The 27,961-nt window shown below is 37.8% G+C and overlaps 1 protein-coding gene across 1 annotated transcript in view; it reads right to left on the bottom strand.

Annotated features, from left to right (window-relative positions):
* Window positions 1-27,961, bottom strand: part of DNAH7 (dynein axonemal heavy chain 7) — a 260,268-nt gene that overhangs the window by 135,241 nt on the left and 97,066 nt on the right. The window contains exons 23-28 of the mRNA XM_005676291.3: window positions 22,892-23,104; window positions 20,001-20,110; window positions 14,919-15,087; window positions 11,926-12,028; window positions 11,678-11,805; window positions 1,791-2,003 (exon numbers count right to left, since the gene is read on the bottom strand). Of these exons, the coding sequence (XP_005676348.1) occupies window positions 1,791-2,003; window positions 11,678-11,805; window positions 11,926-12,028; window positions 14,919-15,087; window positions 20,001-20,110; window positions 22,892-23,104 (936 nt within the window). The remainder of the gene's footprint in view (window positions 1-1,790; window positions 2,004-11,677; window positions 11,806-11,925; window positions 12,029-14,918; window positions 15,088-20,000; window positions 20,111-22,891; window positions 23,105-27,961) is intronic.

Here is a 27,961-nt window from a genome sequence, read left to right as displayed (position 1 = left end):
TGGTAAACAAAGGTTTACTAAAAACGTGGCTGAACTCAATTCGTTGCTCATGCCTATAAGATGGTTCATGTAATTCACAAAAAAATCTGAACTCAGAAATGTTTCTCTCAACTTCTATACTTGATTCAAAATTTCACACCAAAGCTATTCCCACCATCATCAGTTTAGGTTTCCAGAACCCTTATCTTGTTCTCTGGAATCTTTCTAGTAAATTCCATGCTCCTACTTAACTGGCTTTAACTTTACAAAGTCAATGATGCCTGGCAGTTAAGGCCTGCTGTCTCTGAATTACCAGAGCTGCCAAACCTAAAGCTAGCTCTGCTAACATGGACTTTGTCTTTGCATCAACCTAACCACACAGCAATTATGAAGTGTCAGAAGTCTGTTTTGTCAAAAGGCTATCATCTTAAAACAAACATTTAAATTGTTTCCTGATAAAATAGAAACAAACTTCAAACTATTCAAGCCAACACATTCAACAATTCTAAATTAGCTTTTGACAAAGAATGATAGGATTCATTGGCAGAATTCATTTGCTGCGTAACTTTAATAGTTCAATTCCACAGTCAAGATGTCAGTGATGACATACAGTAGAACAAAGCATTATCTTTCCCATTATCTGACCACAATGCAATCATGACACGTCAGGTTAATACAAATTGTTGCTTCTAGTTGCATTTGTTTATTACTAAAAATAATGACTTGAAGTCATGTTAGACAAATGTGAAATAGAGTATCACCACTATATATCAGAATTCCTGGTAACATCATTTAGAAGTCAAAAATGCATGCCATTGTTTTTAATCACACAGGATATATTTTAAAATCTCCCGCAGTCATGAACATGAAAATTTTTATAAGCTACAAGGTCAAAGTTTGCATTTTGCTGTTAATTAATCCCACGGACAGAGAAGCCTGGCAGGCTACAGTCCATAGCGTCTCAAAGAGTTGGACACGACCGAAACGACTTAGCACACATGGCCTATCTTGCTTACTTTCATAAAGAAAAAAGAACAGTTATACTTTATGTTTCTACAAAATACTTCCAATGAAAAGTTACCCCAATCTTAAAATATTTGCCCTTTTAATCAATATAATTATGATTCATACCATCTTAAAATGCACACATTATACTGCAAATCCATTACTGGTGGTATGTGTGTGTGCATGCTCAGTCAATGTCTGACCCTTTGCAACCGTCTGGACTCTAGCCCACCAGGCTCCTCTGTCCATGGAATTTTCCAGGAAAGAATACTGAAGTAGGTTGCCATTTCCTACTCCAGGGGATATTCCTGACTCAGAGATAGAACTTGCGTCTCTTGTGTCTCCTGCCATGGCAGGTGGATTTTTTACCATTGCACCTTGCAAACCCATTACTGCTAGTGCGTAGTTGGCTGCAACTCTATAATTATATTAAATAACAATGTCTAGGAATTTTGTACATTTATATTAATTATACACACGTTGTTTCCTTTAAAATTACGTATGTTCACATAGACTAAATGCTTTCCAAGTATTTCTCAGCAGCAAGGAATTTTATTCCTCAGTAGTACTCAGTTTCATATAATTAAAACCGTGGGATGGAACTCAAATCACTAATCACATGGCTAAGGTTTTACAAATCATAAAATGTCCTTTTTCATGTGTGCAAATAATCAATTATTTTAGTAAAATAAGGAACTTTTTTTCCAGTTGATGGAATCAATCAGTTATTGGAGCTCTGTAAAGACACATGGTCCTGAGATTTACAAACAGGAAATGAATGAATAAGAAGTTACTTGAGTTTCTACCTTTAGATTCCCGGCAGCGGTAAGCACTGACTTCACGGCTCTCATTCCATAGTCATAGTGATGTTGTGATGACAACTGCTCTGAACACAGGCGATATGTAGCCACAATCTTCACTGACAGTGGCCGAGCTGTGACAAAGCCACAGGAGTACAGGACGATTTCAGCAATCATAGCGTAGTCAGGCACCATCATTGCTACTGTCCGAAAGAGCGCCTGTGGGAGTGGAGAAAAGGTGCTTTTATAAACAGGCCATCATGAAGATAGCTTGACTCTTTATAACATGCTACAATGTTATAGCTTTTTCGCAATAATACTGTTACAATATCCATATCCTACAGGTAAAACATTTTAAAATGTGACTTCTTGTTATTGTTATATAATAAAGAAATCATTAACTTTTTATCCAAATATTTTTTCTGAAATTATGCTTTGAGAACACTTCAAATTTCTGTCATACCTAGGGTTTTGGTGAATTATTAACTCAAGTATTAAGTATCCATTATGTTCTATTCCTTTGTAGAAAGTGACATGTTACAGGGAAAAAGCATTAGACTCTGCTGAGATGTTGGGTTTCTCATTGGAGCTGTTAGAAAGTGGCTGGTATTGGGAGACTGTGCTCTAAGTGAAGATCTCTAGATATCTAACTGATTAAGGTAACTCCTAATAACAAGGGTATGTTACATAAGTGATGAATTTTGAGATATTTTTTAACCTTTTTGTGTCTTCAGTCACCATGTCAGTTCAAGCATAATAAAGGGGAAAAAGCTGAAAACAAGTACGGGATGATTATCATTAGAGATAAATCCATTTTCCTAATTCTAAGATAATTTTTCCTCATGGTATTTTAAATGTTGTGGGACAAATGTTGTGTGATGGAAAGCAAATAGAAAACTGAATATATTTGGAAAAAATAAGAAAATTTAACTTTAAAAAGTGAGTTTCTATCAGGACTTATTTCAATAGCTCGAGCATGAAAACATGGCTGTCTTATACTAAAGCAGGGGAACAACAGTGTTACATAAAATGACAATATATTCAAATAATGAATAATAATTGTACGGAATGGCAGTCACATTCAGACAGGTTATAAATACCTTTTGGGAACTAGCTAAGTTACCGAAAACACAAGGGAGGGAGAGAATAAGGACATTTTGCCTTAGTGATCTGTTATGATACTTAATTGAGAATAAAAGACTTGCATCAAGCAAGATAGTTCCAATGCATTACATTAATTACTAGCTAGAGGTCTTAGCACTGCTATTTTATCAATAAGTTTAGCATTCAAGAAAGGAAAGAATAAAATATTAAAAGTATAGAGCATGGACAAATAATTTGTAACAGAGATGCTTAAACATGTGCTTAAAACTACTACATACCTGGGGGGTGGAAATGCAAGAGAATTACTATAAAGATGGTACCTCTTTTAAAGGGTAGGTTCTTAACAACTTTTTTTAATCAATAAAATAGAGAATGAATGAATGAACTGGTGATTTAGCTGGTCAATGCCTAAGTTAGGGTGATACAAACTTTCTTTTGTGGTTGTTCAGTCACTAAGTCATGTCCAACTCTTTGTGATTCCATGGACTGTAGCACGCCAGCCTTCTCTGTCCTCCACTATCTCCCAGACTTTGCCCAAATTCATGTCCATTGAGTCAGTGATGCTATCTGACCATCTCATCCACTGCCTCCCCCTTCTCCTTTTGCCTTCAGTCTTTCTCAGCATCAGGGTCTTTTCCAGTGAGTTGGCTCTTTGCATGAGGTGGTCAAAGATTGGAGCTTCAGCAAGAGTCCTTCCAATGAATATTCAGGGTTGATTTCCTTTGATATTGACTGTTTTGATCTCCTTGCTGTCCAAGGGACTCTCAAGAGTTTGCTCCAGCATCATATTTAAAAAGGATCAGTTCTTCAGCACTCTGCCTTCTTAATGGTTCAATTTTCATATTCGTCCATACGTAACTACTGGAGAAACCATACCTTTGACTATAGGGGGCCTTTGTGAGCAAGGTGGTGTCTCTGCCTTTTAATAAGCTGTCTAGGTTTGTCATGCTGTCTAGGTTGGTCATAACTTTTCTTCCAAGGAGCAAGTGTCTTTTAATTTCATGGCTGCAGTCAATACCTACAGTGATTTTGGAGCCCCCCAAAATAAAGTCTGTCACTGTTTCCACTGTTTCCCATCTATTTGCCATGAAGTGATGGGACGGGATGCCATGATCTTAGTTTTCTGAATGTTGAGTTTTAAGCCAACTTTTTCACTCTCCTATATAGCACATTAAAAAGCAGAGACATTACTTTACCAACAAAGGTCCATCTAGTCAAAGCTATGGTTTTTCCAGTAGTCATGTATGGATCTGAGAGTTAGACTATATAGAAAGTTGAGTGCCAAAGAATTCATGTTTTTGAACTGTGGTGTTGGAGAAGACTCTTGAGAGTCCCTTGGACTGCAAGGAGATCCAACCAGTCCATCCTAAAGGAAATCAGTCCTGAATACTCATTGGAAGGACTGATACTGAAGCTGAAACTCCAATACTTTGGCCACCTGATGCGAAGAACTGACTCATTAGAAAAGACCCTGATGTTGGGAAAGACTGAAGGCAGGAGACGGGAACGACAGAAGATGAGATGGTTGGATGGCATCATGGACTCAATGGACATGAGTCTGTGTAAACTCCAGGAGTTGGTGATAGACAGGGAGGCCTGGCGTGCTGCAGTCCACGGGGTCACAAAGAGTTGGACATGACTGAGCGACTGAGGTTTTTCATAACTTTCCTTCCAAGAAGTAGGCGTCTTTTAATTTCATGGCACAGTCATCGTCCACAGTCATTTTGGAGCCCTAGAAAATAAAACTTGTCATTGCTTCCACCTTTTCCTTCTATTTGCCATGAAGTGATGGGACAGGATGCCATGATCTTAGTTTTTTGAATGTTGAGTTTTAAGTCAGTTTTTTCACTCTCTTCTTTCACCCTCATCAAGAGACTCTTTAGTTCCTCTTCACTTTCTGCCATTAGAGTGACATCAGATACATATCTGAGGTTGTTGGTATTTCTCCCAGCAATCTTGATTTCAGCTTGTGCTTCATCCAGCACAGTATTTCACATGATGTGCTCTACATATAAGCTAAAAAAAAGCAGGGTGACAATATACAACCTTCTCATATTCCTTTCCCAATTTTGAACCAGTCCATTGTTCTATGTCCGGTTCTAACTGTTGCTTCTTGACCTGCATACAGGTTTCTCAAGAGACATGTAAGGAGGTCTGGTATTCCCACTTCTTGAAGAATTTTCCACAGTTTGTTGTAATCTATACAGTCAAAGGCTTTAGCATAGCCAGTGAAGTAGAAGTAGATGGTTTTCTGGAATTCTCTTGCTTTCTCCATGACCCAACAAATGTTGGCAATTTAATCTCTGTTTCCTCTGCCTTTTGTAAACCCAGCTTGTACATCTGGAAGTTCTCGGCTCACATTTTGCTGAAGCTTAGTTTGAAGGATTTTGAGCATTATGTTGCTAGCGTGTGAAATGAACACAACTGTATGGTAGTTTGAACATTCTTTGGCACTGTCCTTCTTTGGTGCCGGAATGATAATTCGCCTTCCCCAGTCCTGTAGCCAGTGCTGAGTATTCCAAATTTGCTGACACACTGAGTGCAGCATTTTAACAGTATCATCTTTTAGGATTTGAAATAGCTCAGCTAGAATTCCATCACCTCCACTAGCTTTGTTCATAATAACACTTCCTAAAGTCTGCTTGACCTCACACTCCAGTATGTCCGGCTCTAAGTAAGTGACCAAACCATAGTGGTTATCTGGGTCATTAAGATATTTTTTGTACAGTTCTTCTGTGTATTCTTGCTACCTCTTCTTAATCTCATCTGCTTCTGTTAGGTCCTTGCCATTTCTGTCTTTTATCATGAGCATCCTTGCATGAAATGAAAGGGTAATTTAGTGCTTTAAAAATTAATTTGGATTCTGGCTTACCCCATGGCATACTTTCTTGTGTGTAAAAAAAAAAAAATGGGAAAGTATACATCCAGGTAAACTGCCAGAGCTTGAATAAATTCCAGTACATGTAATCAGTGTTAGCATTACCCTCCATGTTTACCTCAGCAGAAATAAATAATTGTCAATAATTATTCTACTGACTCTGCCCTATAGGGTGGAAGAAGAAGGGCAATACATAAGGAATTATAAATACTTCCTAGAGGAGGCTTTCAAAGAACTATATGTTTGGAAGAACAACAACAACAAAATCTCAAGCAGTAACTTGTTACCATTTCTTCCTTTAGAAATTACAAATAGATTTCATAATATTGTGATTTGTTCAGAAATGAGCTAGGTTTTACTTGATTGAAATGGAGGATTTAGGATCTATTTCACTTTTTTTCTCTGTACTAATGGAGTGTTTCACACTCTTACTCTGAGGAAAGCTATGTATCAGAATGTTACATTTGCAAATCCTCCTGACTGTAGGACAAAACCCTCAATGAACCCCTGACTTCTTGTTCACCTGGAACACCAGACTCCCTCAAATCTCTCCAGACGCTCACACGTCCTTCAGCTCCCTACTTCTGCCTTCTGTCACGCAGAGCAGCCTTGTGTCACAGAGGCCAGGCTCTGTCACTGGAACTGAGTCCAGTTTCACTTGCATTTTCTTTTTCTTGTGCCTTTAGAGTTGGATGCCACAATGTATCATGTTATTGACTTTGTGACATCAGAAGATATAGAATATGCCTATTTTCCATACTACCCAAAGCAATCTATGAATTTAATGAGATCCCCATCACATTACTCTTCACATTTTCCACATAACTAAATCCTAAAATTTATATCACAAAGGGTGTGACATGACTTAGTGACTGAACATAGAAGACTCAGAATTTCCAAAGAAATCCTGAGGAGAAAGAACAAAGCTGGAGGCATACCCACCCAGACTTCAGACAATACTACAAGGCTTACTACAAGGCTCCATTAATCAAAATAGCAGGGTACTGACACAAAAACAGACACATCAGTGGAACAAAATAGAGAGCCCAGAAGTAAACCCACACACCTACAGTCAATCTTTGACAAAGAAGGCAAGAATATACAACAGAGAAAAGATAGTCTCTTTAGCGAGTGGTATTGGAAAAGTTAGACAGCCACTTGTAAATCAAAGAAGTCATAACATTCCCTCCCATTTTACACACACCAAAAGTGAAAAAAAAAGTCAAAATGGCTTAGAGACTTAAATATAAGACAGATACCATAGAACTCCTAGAAGAAAACACAGGCAAAACATTCTCTGACATAAATTGTACCAATATTTTCTTAGTCTCCCAAGGCAATGGAAATGAAGGCAAAAATGAACAAATGGGAATAATCAAACTTAAAAACTTTTGCTCAGCAAAGAAAATCATAGGAGGAAATATTTGCAAACAATGCAACCAACAGGGGCTTAATTTCCAAAATATAGAAACATCTCATATAACTCAACAGCAAAAAAGCAAACAACCCAATCAAAAAATGAGCAGAAGACCTAAATAAATATTTCTCCAAAGTACACATACATATGGCCAATAGGCATCTCAAAAGATGCTCAAAGTCTCTAATTAGTAGAGAAATACAAATCAAAACTACAGCGAGGTATCCCCTCACAGTGGTCAGAATGATCATCATATAAAGGTCTACAAATAATAAAAGCTGGAGAGGGTGTGGAGAAAAGGGAACCCTCCTTCATGGTTGGTGGAAATGTAAATTGTGCAGCCACCACAGAAAACTATATAGAGGTATTCCATAAACTAAAAAGAGTTGCCATATGCTCCAGCAATCCAACTCCTGGGCATACAGCTGGGGGAAAAAAATGAAAATTCTAATTTGAGAAGATAAATGCACCCCAATGTTCACAAGCAGCACTATTTACAAGAGCCAAGACATGGAAACAACCCAAGTGCCCATAAGCTGATGACTGGAATAAGAATATGTTATATACATATATATATATATGTGTGTTTAAGAATATGTGAGACATATACACATTATATATATAGAGAGAAGAGCTATCACAACGGTGATAGGTGAACCACTGCAGTAAGACATGTAAGAGAATACTGAAGAGGAGTGGGAGCAAGGCATGGCCATAGCACTGGCCAGGAACAGCAGGAGTTACAAGACTGGTTTTGGTAACTGACTGAAATCGCTGGGTGAAGAAGAGGGAAGCTTCAAGGATGATCCTGAAGACATGAAAACACTTTCTGGGTCTCAGCAGGCTTTAAATAGATAGTTTTCAGACACTTAATTATGTCTGACACTCTGCAGGCCCATGGGCTATAGCCTGCCAGGCTCCTCAATCCATGGAATTTTCCAGGCAAGAATACTGGAGTAGGGTGCCATTTCCTACTCCAGGAGATCTTCCCAACTCAGGGATCGAACCTGTGTCTCTTGCTTCTTCTGCATTGGCAGATGGACTCTTTATCACTAGTGCCATCTGGGAAGCCCATATATTTTTATCTATATATCTTTCATTTCAGGCTAAGACATTTTTCCAAATTGTTAGGTACTTCCAGATGTACTTGAAAAGAGATGTTTTATAGCAGCTCTAACCAACCAAGAAGACTGCACAAAAGGAATGAAAACAACAAAAAGCTATTAGAATTTGAGAACAGCTTTTGACCTAAAATAGAAAGAAACTACACCAAGCACCACTGTTTCAACATGCACAATAAATAAAACATGGAGGAGTCCACACAGGGCATTAACAGACTCAACCCATGATGGCCCCCGTTTTTTACTGATTAATTGCTCACAGATATTTTGCCTTTACGAATACTTATGTATTCAGATCAATCCTACCGAATAAAAGAAAACCAAGAGTGAATTAAAAAATTAGACCAAAAGAGCTTTCCAAATGTATCAGTTCAGTTCAGTCACTCAGTCGTGTCTGACTCTTTGCGATCCCATGAATCGCAGCACGCCAGGCCTTCCTGTCCATCAACAACTCCAGCAGTCTATCCAAACTCATGTCCATTGAGTCGGTAATGCCATCCAACCATCTCATCCTCTGTCGTCCCTTCTCCTCCTGCCCTCAATCTTTCCCAACATCAGGGTCTTTTCCAATGAGTCAGCTCTTTGCATCAGGTGGCCAAAGTATTGGAGTTTTCAGCTTCAGCATCAGTCCTTCCAATGAATATTCAGGACTGATTTCCTTTAGGTTGGACTGGTTGGATCTCCTTGCAGTTCAAGGGACTCTCAAAACTCTTTTCCAACACCACAGTTCAAAAGCATCAATTCTTCCATGTTCAGCTTTCTTTATAGTCCAACTCTCACATCCATACATGACTTTGTTGACAAAGTAATGTCTCTGCTTTTTAATATGCTGTCTAGGTTGGTCACAACTTTCCTTCCAAGGAGTAGGCGTCTTTTAATTTCATGGCTGCAATCACCATCTGCAGTGATTTTGGAGCCCAGAAAAATAAAGTCAGCCACTGTTTCCATGTTTATTTGCCATGAAGTGATGGGACCAGATGCCATGATTTTAGTTTTCTGAATGTTGAGGTTTAAGCCAACTTCTTCACTCTCCTCTTTCACTTTCATCAACAGGCTCTTTAGTTCCTCTTCACTTTCTGCCATATGGGTGGTGTCATCTGCATATCTGAAGTTATTGATATTTCTTCTGACAATCTTGATTCCAGCTTGTGCTTCCTCCAGCCCAGCGTTTCTCATGATGTACTCTGCATATAAGTTAAATAAGCAGGGTGACAATATACAGCCTTGACATACTCCTTTTCCTATTTGGAACTAATCTGTTGTTCCATGTCCAGTTTTAACTGTTGCTTCCTGACCTGCATACAGGTTTCTCAGGAGGCAGGTCAGGTGGTCTGGTATTCCCATCTCTTTCAGAATTTTCCAGTTTATTGTGATCCACACAGTCAAAGGCTTTGGCATAGTCAATAAAGCAGAAATAGATGTTTTCTCTGGAACTCTCTTGCTTTTTCGATGATCCAGTGAATGTTGGCAATTTGATCTCTGTTCCTTTGCCTTTTCTAAAACCAGCTTGAACATCTGGATGTTCATGATTCATGTATTGCTGAAGGCTGGCTTGGAGAATTTTGAGCAATACATTACTAATGTGTGAGATGAGTGCAATTGTGTGGTAGTTTGAGCATTCTTTGGCATTGCCTTTCTTTGGGATTGGAATGAAAACTGACTTTTTCCAGTCCTGTGGTCACTGCTGAGTTTTCCAAATTTGCTGACATATTGAGTGCAGCACTTTCACACATCATCTTTCAGGATTTGAAATAGCTCAACTGGAATTCCATCACCTCCACTAGCTTTGTTCATAGTGATGCTTCCTAAGGCCCACTTGACTTCACATTCCAGGATGTCTGGCTCTAGGTGAGTGATCACACCATTGTGATTATCTGGGCTGTGAAGATCTTTTTTATACAGTTCTTCTGTATATTCATGCCGCCTCTTCTTAATATCTTCTGCTTCTGTTAGGTCCATAACATTTCTGTCCTTTATTGAACCATCTTTGCATGAAATGTTCCCTTGGTATCTCTAATTTTCTTGAATAGATCTCCAGTGTTTCCCATTCTGTTGTTTTCCTCTATTTCTTTGCAGTGATAGCTAAGGAAGGCTTTCTTATCTCTCCTTGCTATTCTTTGGAACTCTGCATTCAGATGGGTATATCTTTCCTTTTCTCCTTTGCTTTTCGCTTCTCTTCTTTTCACAGCTCTTTGTAAGGCTTCCTCAAACAGCCATTTTGCTTTTTTCCAATGTATATTGGAATGTATATTTTTTCCAAATGTGTATTGGAATAAAAAGTCACAAATCCTCCTTCTTAGATGAAGGAGGATTTACCAATTTCCATTTTTAAATCATACCTTCCTTCACAAAGGCAAAGTACTAAAACATCACATCAAACAAAGAAAAGTGCAAGGAATAGAAATACCATAAAAATTCTTGGCAGCAGTTGGTCCAATCAAAAGTTTTTTTGGTGGAAAAGAAGAATACCTCACCTCATCTAAGAAGCTGTCATTCTAAAAATGTGAATAATGGAAGGAATGTAGGATTTAGAGTCAGAAAACTTGGTTTTGGATCTGCAATTACCACTGTATTATTATTCACCCTTTTTTCTCCAGCACTAGCATAAACTTGCAGTTCACCAGAAAAGGATATAAAAAGTCTAACAAAGAAACGGGGGAAAGGTCATATTTCAGTAATAATCAAAGTTTTTTTTAAAATGAAGATTCTAGTCTAGTCAATTAGCTATTTTGTTCTTACAAGAAAACAAACAGTGCTACGTATTAAGGGGAACTGAAAATTGATATAGGATGTAAATTGTTTCAACCTCTGTTAGAAGGCAATCCAGCAACACAGCTCTTGGTCCTACGACTCTCCTAATGAAATACCTTAAAATAGAGAAATGCTTTAAGTAAAAATTTCCCACTTCCCGTTGCAGTATTATCTATAAAGAAGGAAAACTAGACACAATCTAAATTTCAAACTGTAAACACAGTTCAATAAACTTATTTACAGTTTGAATCATGTTCATAAAGATAGAAAAATGCCCGTATTATAATATTAACATGAACAGACCTTCCCCCAGTATTCACAGTTGTCTGATTTCAACATTTAATATTGAGGAATACCACATAGTAAACAGTAGAATGGGTACCTTTTCCAATATTTCCTATGTTTTCCAATTTTTATACTTATCATCAGTTTTAAAATAGAAGTTCTAGAAATTGCATATCTTTTAAAGGTAATCAAAGGTTTAAAATTTTTCTAAAACAGTTGTCTAAAATATAACATCTAAAACTGTTTTACGTAAAATTCAAGAAGAGCATGTTCTTTTTATACATTAACTTTGTAAATCACAACAAGGAAACAGATTGTATAATTGCCTTTTCTGTACCTTTAGATTATCAGGCAGTTCTGATCGTCCAGCATATCCAGGGTTCATTGTTATAAAGACAGCACACGTGGGGTCAAGTTTTAATTCAGTTCCTTCAAACACTAGTAAATCAGCACCTGCATTAATACCTGTGGGTAATCAAGGATGAAATGACTTAGCAATTCCACATATAAATGGGACTCGTGCCATTCATTATGTCCTATATTTCTACTGTTTCCACACAACGCAGAGACAAACTAGTCCATTACCTCTTTGGATAGTAAGAATTTGTTGAGCAACCACAGACAGCACTTCCAAATCAATTCTGTTAAACTCATCAAAGCAAGCCCAGGCACCACAAGATAACAGTCCCTGGGAGAAAAGAGTAATGAAAATTTTCAATTTTATCTGATTGAATATTACATTGAAATGTTGTATTTTCACCTCATCTCCTCACAGATTTAATATCCTATCAAGGAAATTGCTTATTCACCTTTATCTTTAAAGACAGCTTACTCTTTTATTACCAATTCATTATTCTGCATGAATAAAGAGTTTGATGAATTGAAAATTTTTCCAATTGATTTTTGTTTTACTTTCCCTGTGTATTTTTTGGCATTTAGATGTATATCTATAATTTTAAAGCCTTTCTTATTTTTTAGTTACAAATTGATTTTAATCACTTTTTCCTTACAGACTCCATAGAATGGATTGTAATAATCCTTTAAATAAGGTGACTCCTGTTGTCAATGAGACTACCCTGTAACCTGAGTACCTTAATGACCAGCTAACACCATTGGAGGCCCCAGCTTGCAATCCTAACTTACAGCTACCTCAAAAATAACTAGGTGCCATTTGGTCATAGTAAAAACTAGAAAGTCAGACTTGAGTAGCTGAGTCCAAATTCAAATTAAATTCTTTAAAAATGCAAAAATGATTACTGAATGTACATTCTCTAGACTGTATATGTATGTATGTGTATTTCACTAAGCACCTATAATATGAAGGACATGATGCATGGCACTTTGTATATATCTTTTATACAAGGAAACTAAGGCTATGTCACATAAGATGCTAAGTATTTAGTACAATGCCACATATCTAATAGTGGCTAACATTGGATTTGTGTACAGTTCCATCTATTCAAACACGCTGGATTAAACATGAACACCATGCATGTCAAAGAATAGTACATTTTCATTATTTAGTGAAGACTCTAAGACTGAGAAATCTAACACATGACATAATAAAAGGATTAGAAATCACAGAGAACAAAATGCTTATAAATTCACATGTTCAGAGTTATACAGATTGTGAGGTTCTAGTAAGATCTCTGTCTTTTTAATTCTGTACCCCTATTATTCAGCATGATCCTAATATAAATTGTCCATATAATCAATACTTATCAATAACAAAACAATATTTTAATATATGAATCTATATCAAAGCATTAAGAATATTATTATATAGATTTGAAAACTTAGTGCATACCAGAATTTTCTTGAAACATTTAGGAATATAATGGCTATTTAAAGTACACAGGGAATCTTTTAGATTTGCTGATTATTTCTTTAATAAGCATTACAGTGAGGTTGTATATCATTATAGAAGATGATTGAAATAGCTACTGATCATTCAAAGGTTTTCTTCATATTTTACTTATTATAATATTTTCCTTTATTTTACTATTATTCTAATTGTTTCAGTGTCACAAATATAGAAACTTCTGATGTTCCAAATATTTTATTAAATGACTAGGCCATATTTCAGTCAGGAATAGTTTACTCATAGGGTAGGGTTGTTATGTTTTGTTAGTGGGAGTAGTGTTTTTATCCTAAAACACATTTATTTGTTCTTTATTTATAATGTTTTTATACTGCGGGATAGCCTAGTAATTTTTTTTAATTTATTTTTTTTCCAGATTTTATTATCATTTTTTTAACTTTATAATATTGTATTGGTTTTGCCATACATCAACATTATTTTTAATTGCAGGACAATTGCTTTACACTATGGCATTGGTTTCTGCCAGACATCAACACGAATCAGTCATAGGTACACAAATGATTTGAGTATTTTTTCAATGTTAACTTTTTCTGGAGTTATCTTTGAAAATTAAGGATTAAAGAATCATTAAATTGTAATTTGCAAAGTATACAAAAATAGAAATTAAAAAAACAAGTAAGTGGAACTCATAATCCCACATGGATAATTTTGTGTTCAATTGTGCCACCTAATATTTTAAGGAACAACAAACTATAGCAACAAAGCATCAAAATGACCAGATGCTCAAAGGTTACTCAATGAACTTAGCCAGAGACTTTATATCTTTCACTCCCCTTTTTGCAATCTTACCAACTTGTAAGAGTGGGAGTCTGACTCAGAATAAGAAAAAACAAAAGGATTTCAAGTCCACCAAAAAGATTAAATAGAATGTGTCTATAAAAGTAAATTATTGAATCATAACTCATTAATAATGAAGTCTTTAGAGAACTCAGTATTTACAGGATGCAATATAGCTCAGTTGGTAAAGAATCTGCCTGCAATGCAGGAGACCCAGGTTCAATTCCTGGGTCGGGAAGATCCACTGGAGAAGGGATAGGCTACCCACTCCAATATTCTTGGGCTTGCCTTGTGGCTCAGTTGGTAAAGAATCTGCCTGCAATGCAGAATACCTGGGTTCAATTCCTGGGTTGGGAAGATCCCCCAAGAAGGGAAAGGCTACGCACTCCAGTATTCTGGACTGGAGAATACCATGGACTATACTTATGGGGTCACAAAGACTCGGACATAACTGAGGGACTTTCACTTAAAATAATGGTTCTCAAACTTCTAGTTGCCCAGTGTATTGAAGGGACACCACTCATCCATTACTATCAGGAATACTGACCCTTTATAAAGCAAGGACTGAAGAGGGAGGTAGAAAGTGTGAAAGTGTTAGTCAGCTCAGTCATGTCCCACCCTGCATCCCAAAGGACTGCAGCCTACCAGGCTCCTCAGTCCATGGAATTCTATGGCAAGGATACTGGAGTGGGTGGCCATTCTCTTCTCCAGGGGATCTTCCTGACCTAAGGATTGAACCTGGGTCTTCTATGTTGCAGGTGAATTCTTTACTATCTGAGAGGGAGGTAGAATTCCTTCTCAAATAAGCTTTTGATATAACTCTACTTACAGCAAGTCTTTTGTATGCATCAAATTATGTTTCATTATAAAAAGTCTTTCTGAGAAGTTATCATATCATAAATGAGGAGTACACTCAAACCTTAAAGAATTTTCCTAGAGCCAGATAGTCCAACCCATCAGAGCAATTGAAAACAACACATTGCTTGGCTACAGCTTTGGCTAAATCTTTAGTAGTTTCAGTCTTTCCAGTGCCAGCTGGCCCCTCAGGTGCTCCTCCAAGGTGCAGATGAAGGGCTCCAAATAAGGTTCTGAAATATAGGAAATAAACAATCTTTGTGTAATAATGTGATTTTTATATACATTCAGAAAAAAATTTAAATCAAGAGCCAAATTTTCTACTTCCTCACCAAAAATTCCTTCCTTCCTACTAACCTATGAAAATCTTTGTTTTATATTTTACTTCTGAATAGCTGTATATGTGACAAAATCAGAACAAACTCACCTTTGAAATTCAATGCTGACTTCTGGAGAATTCAGTTGATCCTGAACCATCCAATTACCTTACTGCAAGCATATGGAAATGCTACATAAAAAATGATAACTTTGGAAATATAGAACCATTTTTGAGAGAACGAAAAGCAAATTATCAAAGAAAAGACAATGCATAGCTGGAAAAGTAATTAGGTGCTAAAGCTGTAGAGGTGTACATTAGTTTGGAATTTGTAAATAAACACAAGTGCATTTATACCCACACAGAAACAAAAGTTCTTAGAACTGAGCAAGCTGACGAGCTGGAATGGATTCACTATTTAAACCCAGAAGATTTGAAAGGTTGCCTTTGGTGTAAATGGAAACTAAAATGACTTCACCAGCCTATTCAGGAGACAAAGATTGTCAATGAAGGGACAGAAAGCTTATACTCCATGCAGTGCCCAGTGAGAAATCGACATCATTCATAAAGGGTGCCATCAAATTTCCATTCCCTGGTAGCTCAGCTGGCAAAGAATCCACCTGCAATGCAGAAGACCCCAGTTTGATCCCTGAGTCAGAAAGATCCGCTGGAGAAGGGACTAGCTACTGATAGGCATATGAAACCAAACTGAGAAATTAGCATTAAAATTTTGTTCTGGACCAGAGAAAACCCTAGAGCCCTCCACAGAGATAAATGTAAAACTGTTCCACATGGACACCTCCGCAATTGAGAAATGGAAGACCACCTGGGGAAACAATCCTACTAAAATGAGCTCACAGTTAAAACCAGAAAGAGAGATCAAAATTAAGAATCAGACTTGCAATGACAAAGGCAATTAGGCAGTTGGACAATGGTCTGAGAGGGCTAGTGTATATATGGCACTCTGTCTTCTTTAGTATTCTGGTGGTTTAGGAAGATTTTAAATAAAAAGCAATAGACATCAGACAACTGTGAGGAAAAAAAGAAGTCAGTCTTATAAAAGAGGAAACTGGAAATCTAACAATGAAAAATATAATCTCTGAACTTTTGAAAATTCAATGAACAGAATAAATAGCAGAGAAAACATACAGAAACAGAATTATGCACACTAGAAGATAAGTAGGAGGAAATCATCCAGGGAAAGAGGCCAACAATAAGAAAAAAGAAGGAAAAGAAAGGGGAAAAGGCAAAATTCTAAAAACAATGGCTGAAAATTTGCTAGAATTGAAAAAGATATTAACTAGAAAAAGTCCCAAGTAGGATATATAAAAACTCCTTCACATCTAATAACATCCAGTGAACATCAATAATAAAGAGAAAACCTTAAAAACTACAAAGGAGAAAGTTACTTATAAAGGAATAAAACTAATAATTAGAATAACAGACTAGTCAGCAGTAGCAATAAATGCCAGTAGAATAATATCTTTGGAGAGCTGAGGGGAAATTACTGTTCATCTACAGTTTTACACCTAGCTAATCTATTGGTAAAGACCCTGATGCTGAGAAAAATTTAGGGCAGGAGGAAAAGAGGGTGACGGAGGATGAGATGGTTGGATGGCATCATCGACTAAATCGATGAGTTTGAGCAAACTCTGGGAGACAGTGAAGGACAGGGAAGTCTGGTGTGCTGCAGTCCATGGGGTAGCAAAGAGTTGGACACAACGGAGAGACTGAACAACAACAATATAGTGAAGACCAAGAAAAAAAGAAGAGCAAGAGGCATTTTAACTTATATGCAGAGTACATCATGCGAAATGCAGGGCTGGATGAAGCTGGAATCAAGATTGCCAGGAGAAATATCAATAACCTCAGATACGCAGATGACACCACCCTTGTGGCAGAAAGCAAAGAGGAACTAAAGAGCCTCTTGATGAAGGTGAAAGAGGAGAGTGAAAAAGTTGCCTTAAAGCTCAACATTCAGAAAACTAAGATCATGGCAGCTGGTCCCATCACTTCATGGCAAAGAGATAGGGAAACAATAGAAACAGTGACAGACTATTTTCTTGGGCTCCAAAATCACTGCAGACGGTGACTGCAGCCATGAAATTAAAAGACGCTTACTCCTTGGAAGAAAAGCTATGACAAACCTAGACAGCATATTAAAAGCTACAATAAACCTATTAAATAGCAGAAACATTACTTTGCCAACAAAGGTCCATATAGTCAAAGCTATGGTGTTTTCAGTAGTCATGTATTTATGTGAGAGTTGGACCATAAAGAAGGCTGAGCACCAAGGAATTGATGCTTTTGAACTGTGGTGTTAGAGAAGACTCTTGAGAGTCCCTTGGACTGCAAGGAGATCAAACAAGTCAATCCTGAAGGAAATCAGTCCTGAATATTCACTGGAAGGACTGATGCTGAAGTTGAAGTTCCAATACTAAGAGCCGACTCATTGGAAAAGAACCTGATACTGGGAAAGACTGAAGACAGGAGGAGAAGGGGACAACAGAGGATGAGATGGTTGGATGGCATCACCAACTCAATGGACATGAGTCTGAGAAAGCTCTGGGAGATGGTGAAGGACAGGGAAGCCTGGCGTGCTGCAGTCCATGGGGTCACAAAGAGTCAGACACAACTGAGCAACTAAACAAAGCGGCATTTTTAGATAAATACTGGTATAGCTCACTACTTGCAGAGCCTCACTTAAACAATAACTAAAAGTTATTGCTTCAGAAGGAGAAAAATTAAACCAAAAATTAGACAAAGGAAAAAGCCATGGTGAGTAAAGATGATGATAAAATTTTTGGCAAATCTACCTATGCTTCCCTGGTGGCTCAGAGGGTAAAGCGTTTGCCTACATTGTGGGAGACCCGGGTTCGAACCCTGGGTTGGGAAGATCCCCTGGAGAAGGAAATGGCAACCCACTCCAGTACTCTTGCCTGGAAAATCCCATGGACTGAGAAGCCTGGTAGGCTACAGTCCATGGGGTCACAAAGAGTCGGACATGACTGAGCGACTTCACTCACTCACTTCACTCACCTACATATTAGTTGTAAAAATGTGTAACAATATATAAATAGAGATCAGCTTGTATCAGGATTTTAACTAAACCCCCAAGCTGGGAGCTTTAAAATATTTAGTCAAGAGGATGCCTGCAGTTTCTGCTGATGGCAGAGTAGGAGAAAACAGGGACAGTAAGAAAGATACACTCTTACTGATGGCAAAACACATGTGCATCATCTGACAAGATCTAGATCCCACTGGTAGGGAGCCAGCCTTGAGTTAAGCTGGGTGGGCCCAGGTGCAGTAGACCCACATAGAATCAGAGAAGACCCCAGGAAGAGGGTCTGTGTGTAGTCGACCTCAGTGGAGGCTGAAGCAAAAGTCACCAGCAGCCAGCCAGAGACAGCATTTTCCACAGGTGGGACGATCAGGTGACTGAGGGCTTCCCCAAATCCACATAAACATCCCTTGGGACATCTGGAACATCTGAACTTGTGCCATCATGGAGGGCACTAGATAGCAAAAGATAGTTGTCACCCCAGACACCTGTCACCTGTAAACCGACCTCTTCCTTTCCTTCACCTCTCCTCTATTGACTTCCAACACTGGAGAAGCCAAAAGAAGGGCTACTGAGGGGAGGGCGCAATGGATAGGGATAATAATGACAAAAGGTTGACCACATTTAGCAATACCTTCCCAAATGCAGGCCACAAGCTTGAGTCAAGCTTGAACTGGGAGGAAGGGATATTTTAAACCAGATGAAAAATAGTAACTGATTTTATACCTAAATGGACTTTTAACATCTGAAAAGAATAACTCTATTTATTAATATATTAGAGTCACCAGAAAGAGTAGGGAATATCTGAGAAAGAGTAGAGTATCCTAGATTTTATCCATAAATGGGGATACTATTTGATAGAGCAAGTTTAAAAGAATAGTGATAAAAAAGGATAAAACTGCTTTCTGCTTGCATCCTGAAACTAGTTTAGTCAATAAACTAGTTATGTTGGAAGAAAATGAAAAAATGAAGTTTAATATAGTATTTAACAAATCTGGAATATGGTGAATGGAAACTGGAAGTTAAAAATAAAGGTCTTTTATTATTCAGAAGGACAACAGAAAACAATGTACATGTAAATACCCATGAGATACATAATGGAGACATCTACCAGTATGTGTGTGGTGAAACCTTACAGGAGAGAGGCCTTGGCTGGAGGCACTGGTTTGGGGATCTTCAGGATGCAGGCTGTTAAAGCCTAAAGAGTAGAGACTTCCCTGGTGGTCGAGTGGCTAACTCCAAGCTCTCAATGCAGATAGCCCCGGGTTCAATTCCTGGTTAGGGAACTAGATCCCACATGCCACAACTAAGAGTTCTCATATCACAACAAAGATCAAGCCTCCCACGTACCACAACTAAGACCACGTGCAGCCAAATACATAAATAAACAAGTTTTTTAAAAAGTCTAAGAGTAGATGAGAACATTCAGGAAACCACGAAGCATGACACAAAGCACTCCATGAAAATACAATTCAAGGGATGAAACAGGATGCCTCAGATGATCCAAAGGAACAGTCAAAAACTTTCAAGAAGGAAGGAGAAACTAACAATGTAAAAAAGTAATAGCACTGCCCAATAATACTTAGGGCTGAGAGGTCTAGAGCCAAGAGGAAGAAGTCAGCAGAGAAAGAAATTGAAGTCAAGTTGAGAAAAGAATTAATAGTCCAGGAAAGACAACAGAGGATATATTTTGGTCCTTAAAAAAATTAAATGATCTAGAGATGAGTGAAAGTTTTTTTCCAATTAGATCTTTAAATTAATGAGTTTACCTGTAACATCTGTCTGTGAGTGGAGTAATAACCAGCCTAGGGGAATTGCCCAGATATTCATATCCATATCGTAAGCCAGCATTGATCATCTTTGTTTCTAAATTATTTTCCTAATATAAATCAGATAAAATGAAGTTAGCTTAAACTGTAAAATTAAAATACTATGAAATCTCAAGCTCTTTAATAAATAATAGCCATACTATAAACAATATCTTTAAAATTCACTTTTCAGACATCATTTACTTCAGTAGAACAATTCGACATCTAATTTCCTTGGATAAGATTTGAAGTCACTGGCCTCAATTTTTCTCACAGAACTTTGGAAAATATATTTGTTCTTTCTCATATTTTCTTTAAGTTTGCTAACACTACTTTATTAAGGTATAATTAACATACAATATTATATTAGCTTTAGGTACATAACATAATGATTCCATTTTACATTTATTACAAAATGATCATCATAATAAATCAACATTTATCATCATACATAGTAACAGAATTTTTTCCTGTGAGACCTTTGAAGATCTACTCTTAGCATACAAAACAATCTTATTAACTATTGTTGTCATGCTGTATATAACATCCCCATGAATTACTTGTTTTGTACTTGGAAGTTTGAACCTTTTGACTCCCTTCACCCATTTCTCTCACCTCTCAACCCGCACCCCCAGCCTTTGGGAACCCCCAGTTTGTTTTCTTTATCAGCTTGTTTCGTGTTGTTCTTTGTTTTATTTTCTTTTGATTTTTAGATTCCACATATAAGTGAGATCCCATGGTATGTGTTCTTTATTTTGGATTTAACCTCTTATCAGATATATAATTTGAAAATATTTTCTCCTATTCAGTAGGTTGCCTTTTCCTTCTGTTGATGGTCTTTCTTGATGTACAAAAGGCCTTTAGTTTGATGTAGTCCCACTTGTGTGTGGCTTTTTTTTTTTTTTTTGCTTTTGTTGCCTTTGATTTGAGTGTCAAATTAAAAAAAAAAAATCCCTATTACCAAAGTCAAGGTGCTTACCTCTCTAAGAGTTTTATGGTTTCAGATCTTACACTCAATTCTTTAATCCATTTTGAATTATTTTTGAGGTATGATGTAAGATAACAGTCCTACTTCATTCTTTTGCATGTGGTTTTCCAGTTTTCCCAACACCATTTATTAAAGAGATTGTCCTTTCCACATTTTATATTCTTGGTTCCTTTGTCATAAATTACCATACATATGTAGATTTATTTCTGGACTCTGTTTTGTTCCAATGATCTATGTGTCTGATTTTATGGCAATACCATACTGGTTTTATTACTTCAGCTTTAGCTTCATTTATTACTTTAGCTTTTTAATATAACTTGAAATCAGGAAATGTGATGCTTCCAGCTTTGCTCTTTCTCAAGACTGCTTTTCTATTTGGGGTTTTTCCTGTTTCCATAAAAATATCAGGATTGTTCTGTTTTTTGTGAAATATGCCATTGGAATTTTGATAGAAATTGTATTAAATCTGTAGATTGCTTTGAGAAGTATGGACCTTTTAAAAATGTTAATCCTTCCAATCCATGAACACAGATCTTTCCCTTTATTCATGTCTTAAATTTCTTTCATTAGTGTCTTATAGTTTCAGTTTATAGGGCCTTCACTTTTTTTGGTTAAATTTATTCCTAGTTTTGTTTTGTTTTTTTTTTGAGCAATTATAAATGGGATCAATGGCAACCCACTCCAGTACTCTTGCCTGGAAAATCCCATGGACAAAGGAGCCTGGTAGGCTGCAGTCCATGGGGTCGCTAAGAGTCGGACACGACTGAGCGACTTCACTTTCACCTTCCACTTTCATGCATTGGAGAAGGAAATGACAACCCACTCCAGTGTTTTTGCCTGGAGAATCCCAGGGACGGGGGAGCCTGGTGGGCTGCTGTCTATGGGGTCGCACAGAGTCGGACACGAATGAAGCGACTTAGCAGCAGCAGCAGCATTCTTAATTATTCTTTTAGATAGTTCATTATTCTTCTATATTTTCAATCATTTATTTCACGAGTTTTCACTATAGAGTATTATCATCATCACCATTTTATATCTAAGGAAGCTGGTGCCTGAAGAGAGCAACTTAACTTGCCAAAGTCACACAACTGGTAAGGGGAAGATAGAGCATTAGAAACTATGATTCCACAGTCTGAACTCCTAACCACTATGCACACAGCCTCATACAGTGTTCCAGGGTTCTGGTTCTTTTATCTCTTCTCCTTCCACTCCATACATCCCCAAAACCTTTCACAAAAGTGACTATGATGAGAAATTTTGAGTCTGTATCTCCAATCATCAGCTCTCTCTTCCCACTCTCAACAGGCCGAACCTTGTTCACTGTACTGTCTCTGCTCCTCCTGCTTCCCTGATGGTGACCGCCATCACCAGCCACCCAGATCCGCTGATAACAGCCTTCCTCCAGATCATATTTCAGGTTCCTTCAACTGATCAATACGAGAAAAGTTTGATGACTAAATCAGACTAAAACATTCTGATTTGTACATTCTTTAGATGTATCAGGAATCAAAAAAAAATTTAAACTGATTAGTTTCAACATTTTGCAGATTCAGCAAGCATAATGACTAATTTCAATTGAGTAAGTTTTTATAATTCCTCACAGTTTGTGTGTGTCTATATGTGAATATTTATTTCTATGTAACTATATATTTGGATATAGATACACACATAGTTTTCCTACACATGACATACAGTTTTTGGCTGCCTTAATCTTCAATGTGGTGAAGGCTTGTTTGGGTATAGTCAGCCATCAGCAAGAAAAATCCTATATTACCAATACTATCACCGATGTAAGCTAGCAAGTACAAATTAAACAGTTGTGATCTGAAATTGCTGTGTAATAACATTCAGTAATATTACTTACTTGCCAATAGTACCTAAGCTGACTTAACCACTCAAAGTCCGAGTCATCATTAACTTTCTTTTTAACAAGTGTTGTGAGAACATCTCTAGCATGGACATCCAGCACCACAAGGGCTCCCAGAGTAACACGATTTTGCTTGGACAATTTGCCACGAACCAAGGTGACAATATCATCAATTTGCTTGTTACATCTTTCCAAATATTCCTCAAGGGCCTGAAAGAAAATAAGATATAATTACTCAATGTGGTCAGAACCCCTTTGAACAAAAATTTGTTGACCTAGCACACATACAGAGTAGAGTAAGTATTATCTACATTTTTATCATAACTTGAAATACTACATAACTTAATCAATTTCTTTTTACTACAAAGGTATTAGGTTTTCAATGGCAACGATCTTTCAGTTGAAAAATCTTTCAGTGGGGAAGATAGAAGGCAAAAGGAGAAAGAGGCTGCAGAGGATAAGATGGTTAGATAACACCACTGACGCAACGAACATGAATCTGAGCAAATTCCAGGAGACAGTGGAGGATAGAGGAGCCTGGAATGCTACAGTCTATGAGGTCCCAGAGTCGAAGATGACTTAGCAACTGAACAAGAAAAATAAATTAGGTGAACAATCTCAATCAGGCCAGACAAAGTAAACATACATGGTCTGTAGCTATCCAACATCCTTCCCTTTCCGCTTTTCAGGCCTGTATGTTCTGTGGTTGGGGTGAGCTGTCAATCATGTTGTCCCATCTCCAAAGCAACATGAAGGAGGGAATGTGTGACTAACAGAGCAAATTACAATTCTTTCCAAGGACTACTATACTGATAGGAAGAAAAGTGCTTTTCACAAGACTTGGAAGACTCTGAGTACACCAATCTGAAGTTACTGAAAGCCTTCACCCTCACTGCAGAATAAAGCCCATAGAGACCAGCAGAGATGAAAAACAGACAACAAAAGAGAAACTGCAAGAGTGATGAACAGAGAGCCTAATTCCAAATGCTCTGTCTTAGATCCCATGAGTCCTAGTACTCACAGGGAGCTGTGAGTACCAAAAGCTTCTGAGTACGATTTGATGCTGGGAAGGACTGAGGGCAGGAGGAGAAGGCAGCGACAGAGGATGAGATGGCTGGATAGGATCACTGACTCAATGCACATGAGTTTGAGCCAACTCCGGGAGATAGTGAAGGACAGGGAAGACTGGTGTGGTGCAGTCCATTACGTCACAGACACGACTTAGCGACTGAACAACAAGAATTAACTATTTACATTAGCAGAATATATTTTTACTTTACTGGAAAAGCCAGACTTAGGACTAAAATTTAGCTTCAAACTGGGATAAATTAAGTTTTTTAGGAACTATATCATATGAATCAATGAGAATTCAGATTGGCTAAATTGAAAAAATCATGATACCAAATTGTTTTTGTTATATTTTCTTCATTGTAAACTGTTCTGTACAGTAAACTAATGAATCTAAAAATAACTACAATTATATAATCTGCCAAAATAAATCTGGTCTGGAATAAAATATTTTTATCATATCTCAGTTCAGTTCAGTTACTCAGTCATGTCTGGCTCTTTCCGATCCCATGGACTGCAGCACACCAGGCTTCCCTGACTATCACCAACTCCTGGAGCTTGCTCAAACTCATGTCCATTGAATTGGTGATATGCACAATGATACATTTACTCAAAATCATATACATATTTTCAATAACCCAAGTTTTGATTACTTCATGCATTTTTAGCCCCTCTAATGCCTCATACTGACTAGTTCCACAGTCAATATTCTTTGAATAAATAAATGGAAATGGATCCTGAGGGGAACAGGTCCTTTGGGAGCAGGATGTACAACAAGGTGCCATTATAGCATTAAGCTCTAGACAACTTGGGGTGTCTGCAGCGAGTGGAAATGCCTAGTCTTCTCTGAGGCTGCCAAGAAGTCTCCAGCTACTCAAGTAAAGTCATTGGCTTCAGATGTGAACCACACATTAATTAAGGAAAAAGTTATCAACACATAAAACACAAAAACATATGCTATCCTCCCAAGATAGAACTACATATTAAATTTTCTTAAATCATCAGTGCTTTCAAATACTAAAACATGTGCCCCTCCTGATGCTGCTACAGAACTTAAATAAACCAAATATGCATGTGATGTGACAGGGACAAGGCACACAGGAGCAGATGAAGGGCATATTGATGCAGAGTATTCACAAGCAGAGGAAAAAGAAAAGAATTCTTAAGGACACATACAAAGCTTAATTTCATTCCATGAAATTTAGCTATGTAAAACACCACAAAATACAACAGAAGAGAACAATCTAGCAAGCAACAGCAAAGACTCTCTAAATCCCACTAAATTACAGCTTTAGAGGACCTACATCTATGAAGCTGAGTTCCCCTGGAATAACAGTCACTCAAGGCATGGATTCTCTGTTTGTCTTTCTGTGTGAATAGTTCTATATGTGTACCATATTAAGCGACAGAAAAAATGGAGTAAACTAATAAATGAGTGAATAAATAACCTCATCTCAGTATCAGTGGATACTGATGTAAACCAAGGTGTGGGGGGGAAACTATTTGTATCTTTATACGATATGGTAAGAATTGCAGGCAGATAGTTTCACTTTTCACTTTCATGCATTGGAGAAGGAAATGGCAACCCACTCCAGTGTTCCTGCCTGGAGAATCCCAGGGACGGGGGAGCCTGGTGGGCTGCCGTCTATGGGGTCGCACAGAGTCGGACACGACTGAAGCGACTTAGCAGCAGCAGCAGCAGCATTTTTGAGGAGAGGACACATTGAAATGGAATGACTTGAACTGTGTGTCTCTTGAGATTCAAATTATGCTTGGGAGGTAAGTAGAAACAAGAAAGGTTTACACTTAAATCCTCTACTTCCACTCCTACCTATTCTTACCAGAGAAAAATACGGTTCTGGCAGACGGGTGCAGTTTAATTAACACCACATTTAAACTGAAGAAACATGGAAGATGCCCGTGAATTTGCCCAGTTTGCTCACAACAAACTTGTTTCTTTGTCCCCTCTATTTCCCACAACAATGAATGAAAAAGCTGTCCTGATGGTTTGGGGCCAGCAAGGAGTAAGAACCAGAAGGCTACACATATCCCCAGTAACCCACACTGGCAATGGAGGAATCCCTTTGTGTGGGGAGGTGGCTGAATGGTAGCTTCACAATGAGAAGACAACTAAAGTTTCTGGACTCATTGGGGAAAAAAAGAAAAATGCACATGGAGACAGAGAGCCAAGAGTCCAGGAGTATCAAGGGCTTATTGCAGTAAGAGAAACCCTTATCCCCGTGCTTTGATTTCCATGAAGAAAGACTTTTTCCCCTAAAATCCCTGATTTCCTGCCCCACATCTTTATTCTTTCCCAGAGGAGAAGTGGTAAGTTGGAATGAACTAAGCAGGTGTTACTCAGCTTGTTCCTCTATGACATCTGCTTGCTTACAAAGAATACAAGACTCTCAAACCCAACACTCAGTGTTCCCCAATACCGCACAGACAATAAGGCCAAACTCCACGTAAAAAAACATGTTTAAAATTCATGGTTTTAAACAACATTTGCAATCGCTGGATTCTGATTGGCCCATCAGTCAAGTGAAAGTTGATCTGCTTGAAATCCTACTTTAAGGATAAGAATGTTGCACTGAATGCAGTTTCTGTTTTTAATTAATAATAGCAATTCAATTAATAATAGTAAATTCATATATCTTCTAGAATAACTAAAAACAAGCTTTACTCAAAATATTAACTAAAAAATAATAGAAAAAATAAAAATAGTCAAAACAAGTCAATTAATATCTTCTCTTCATAGGGCTTCCCAGGATCTCCTTGCAGTCCAAGGGACTCTCAAGAGTCTTCTCCAACACCACAGTTCAAAAGCATCAATTCTTCTGCATTCAGCTTTCTTCACAGTCCAACTCTCACATCTATACATGACCACTGGAAAAACCATAGCCTTGACTAGACGGACCTTTGTTGGCAAAGCAATGTCTCTGCTTTTCAATATGCTATCTAGGTTGGTCATAACTTTCCTTCCAAAGAGTAAGTGTCTTTTAATTTCATGGCTGCAGTCACCATCTGCAGTGATTTTGGAGCTCAGAAAAATAAAGTCTGACACTGTTTCCACTGTTTCCCCATCTGTTTGCCATGAAGTGATGGGACCAGATGCCATGATCTTAGTTTTCTGAATGTTGAGCTTTAAGCCAACTTTTTCACTCTCCTCTTTCACTTTCTGCCATAAGGGTGGTGTCATCTGCATATCTGAAGTTATTGATATTTCTCCCAGCAATCTTAATTCCAGCTTGTGCTTCTTCCAGTCCAGCGTTTCTCATGATGTACTCTGCATATAAGTTAAATAAGCAGGGTGACAATATACAGCCTTGACGTACTCCTTTTCCTATTTGGAACCAGTCTGTTGTTCCATGTCCAGTTCTAACTGTTGCTTTCTGACCTGCATACAGGTTTCTCAGGAGGCAGGTCAGGTGGTCTGGTATTCCCATCTCTTTCAGGATTTTCCACAGTTTATTGTGATCCACACAGTTAAAGGCCTTAGCATAGTCAATAAAGCAGAAATAGATGTTTTCTCTGGAAGTCTCTTGCTTTTTCGATGATCCAGCAGATCTTGGCAATTCGATCTCTGGTTGCTCTGCTTTTTCTAAAACTAGCTTGAACATCTGGAAGTTCACAGTTCATGTATTGCTGAAGCCTGGCTTGGAGAATTTTGAGCATTACTTTGCTAGTGTGATTACAGCCATGAAATTAAAAGATACTTACTCCTTGGAAAAAGTTATGACCAACTTAGATAGCTATTCAAAAGCAGAGACATTACTCTGCCAACAAAGGTCCGTCTAGTCAAGGCTATGGTTTTTCCAGTGGTCATGTATAGATGTGAGAGTTGGACTGTGAAGAAAGCTGAGTGCAGAAGAATTGATGCTTTTGAACTGTGGTGTTGGAGAAGACTCTTGTGAGTCCCTTGGAGTGCAAGGAGATCCAACCAGTCCCTCCTAAAGGAGACCAGTTCTGGGTGTTCTTTGGAAGGACTGATGCTAAAGC

The sequence above is a fragment of the Capra hircus genome, chromosome 2 (assembly GCF_001704415.2).
Source record: "Capra hircus breed San Clemente chromosome 2, ASM170441v1, whole genome shotgun sequence".
NCBI lineage: Eukaryota > Metazoa > Chordata > Mammalia > Artiodactyla > Bovidae > Capra > Capra hircus.
Note: the sequence above shows the minus strand (reverse complement) of the source record. Positions and strands in the feature narration are given on the sequence as shown.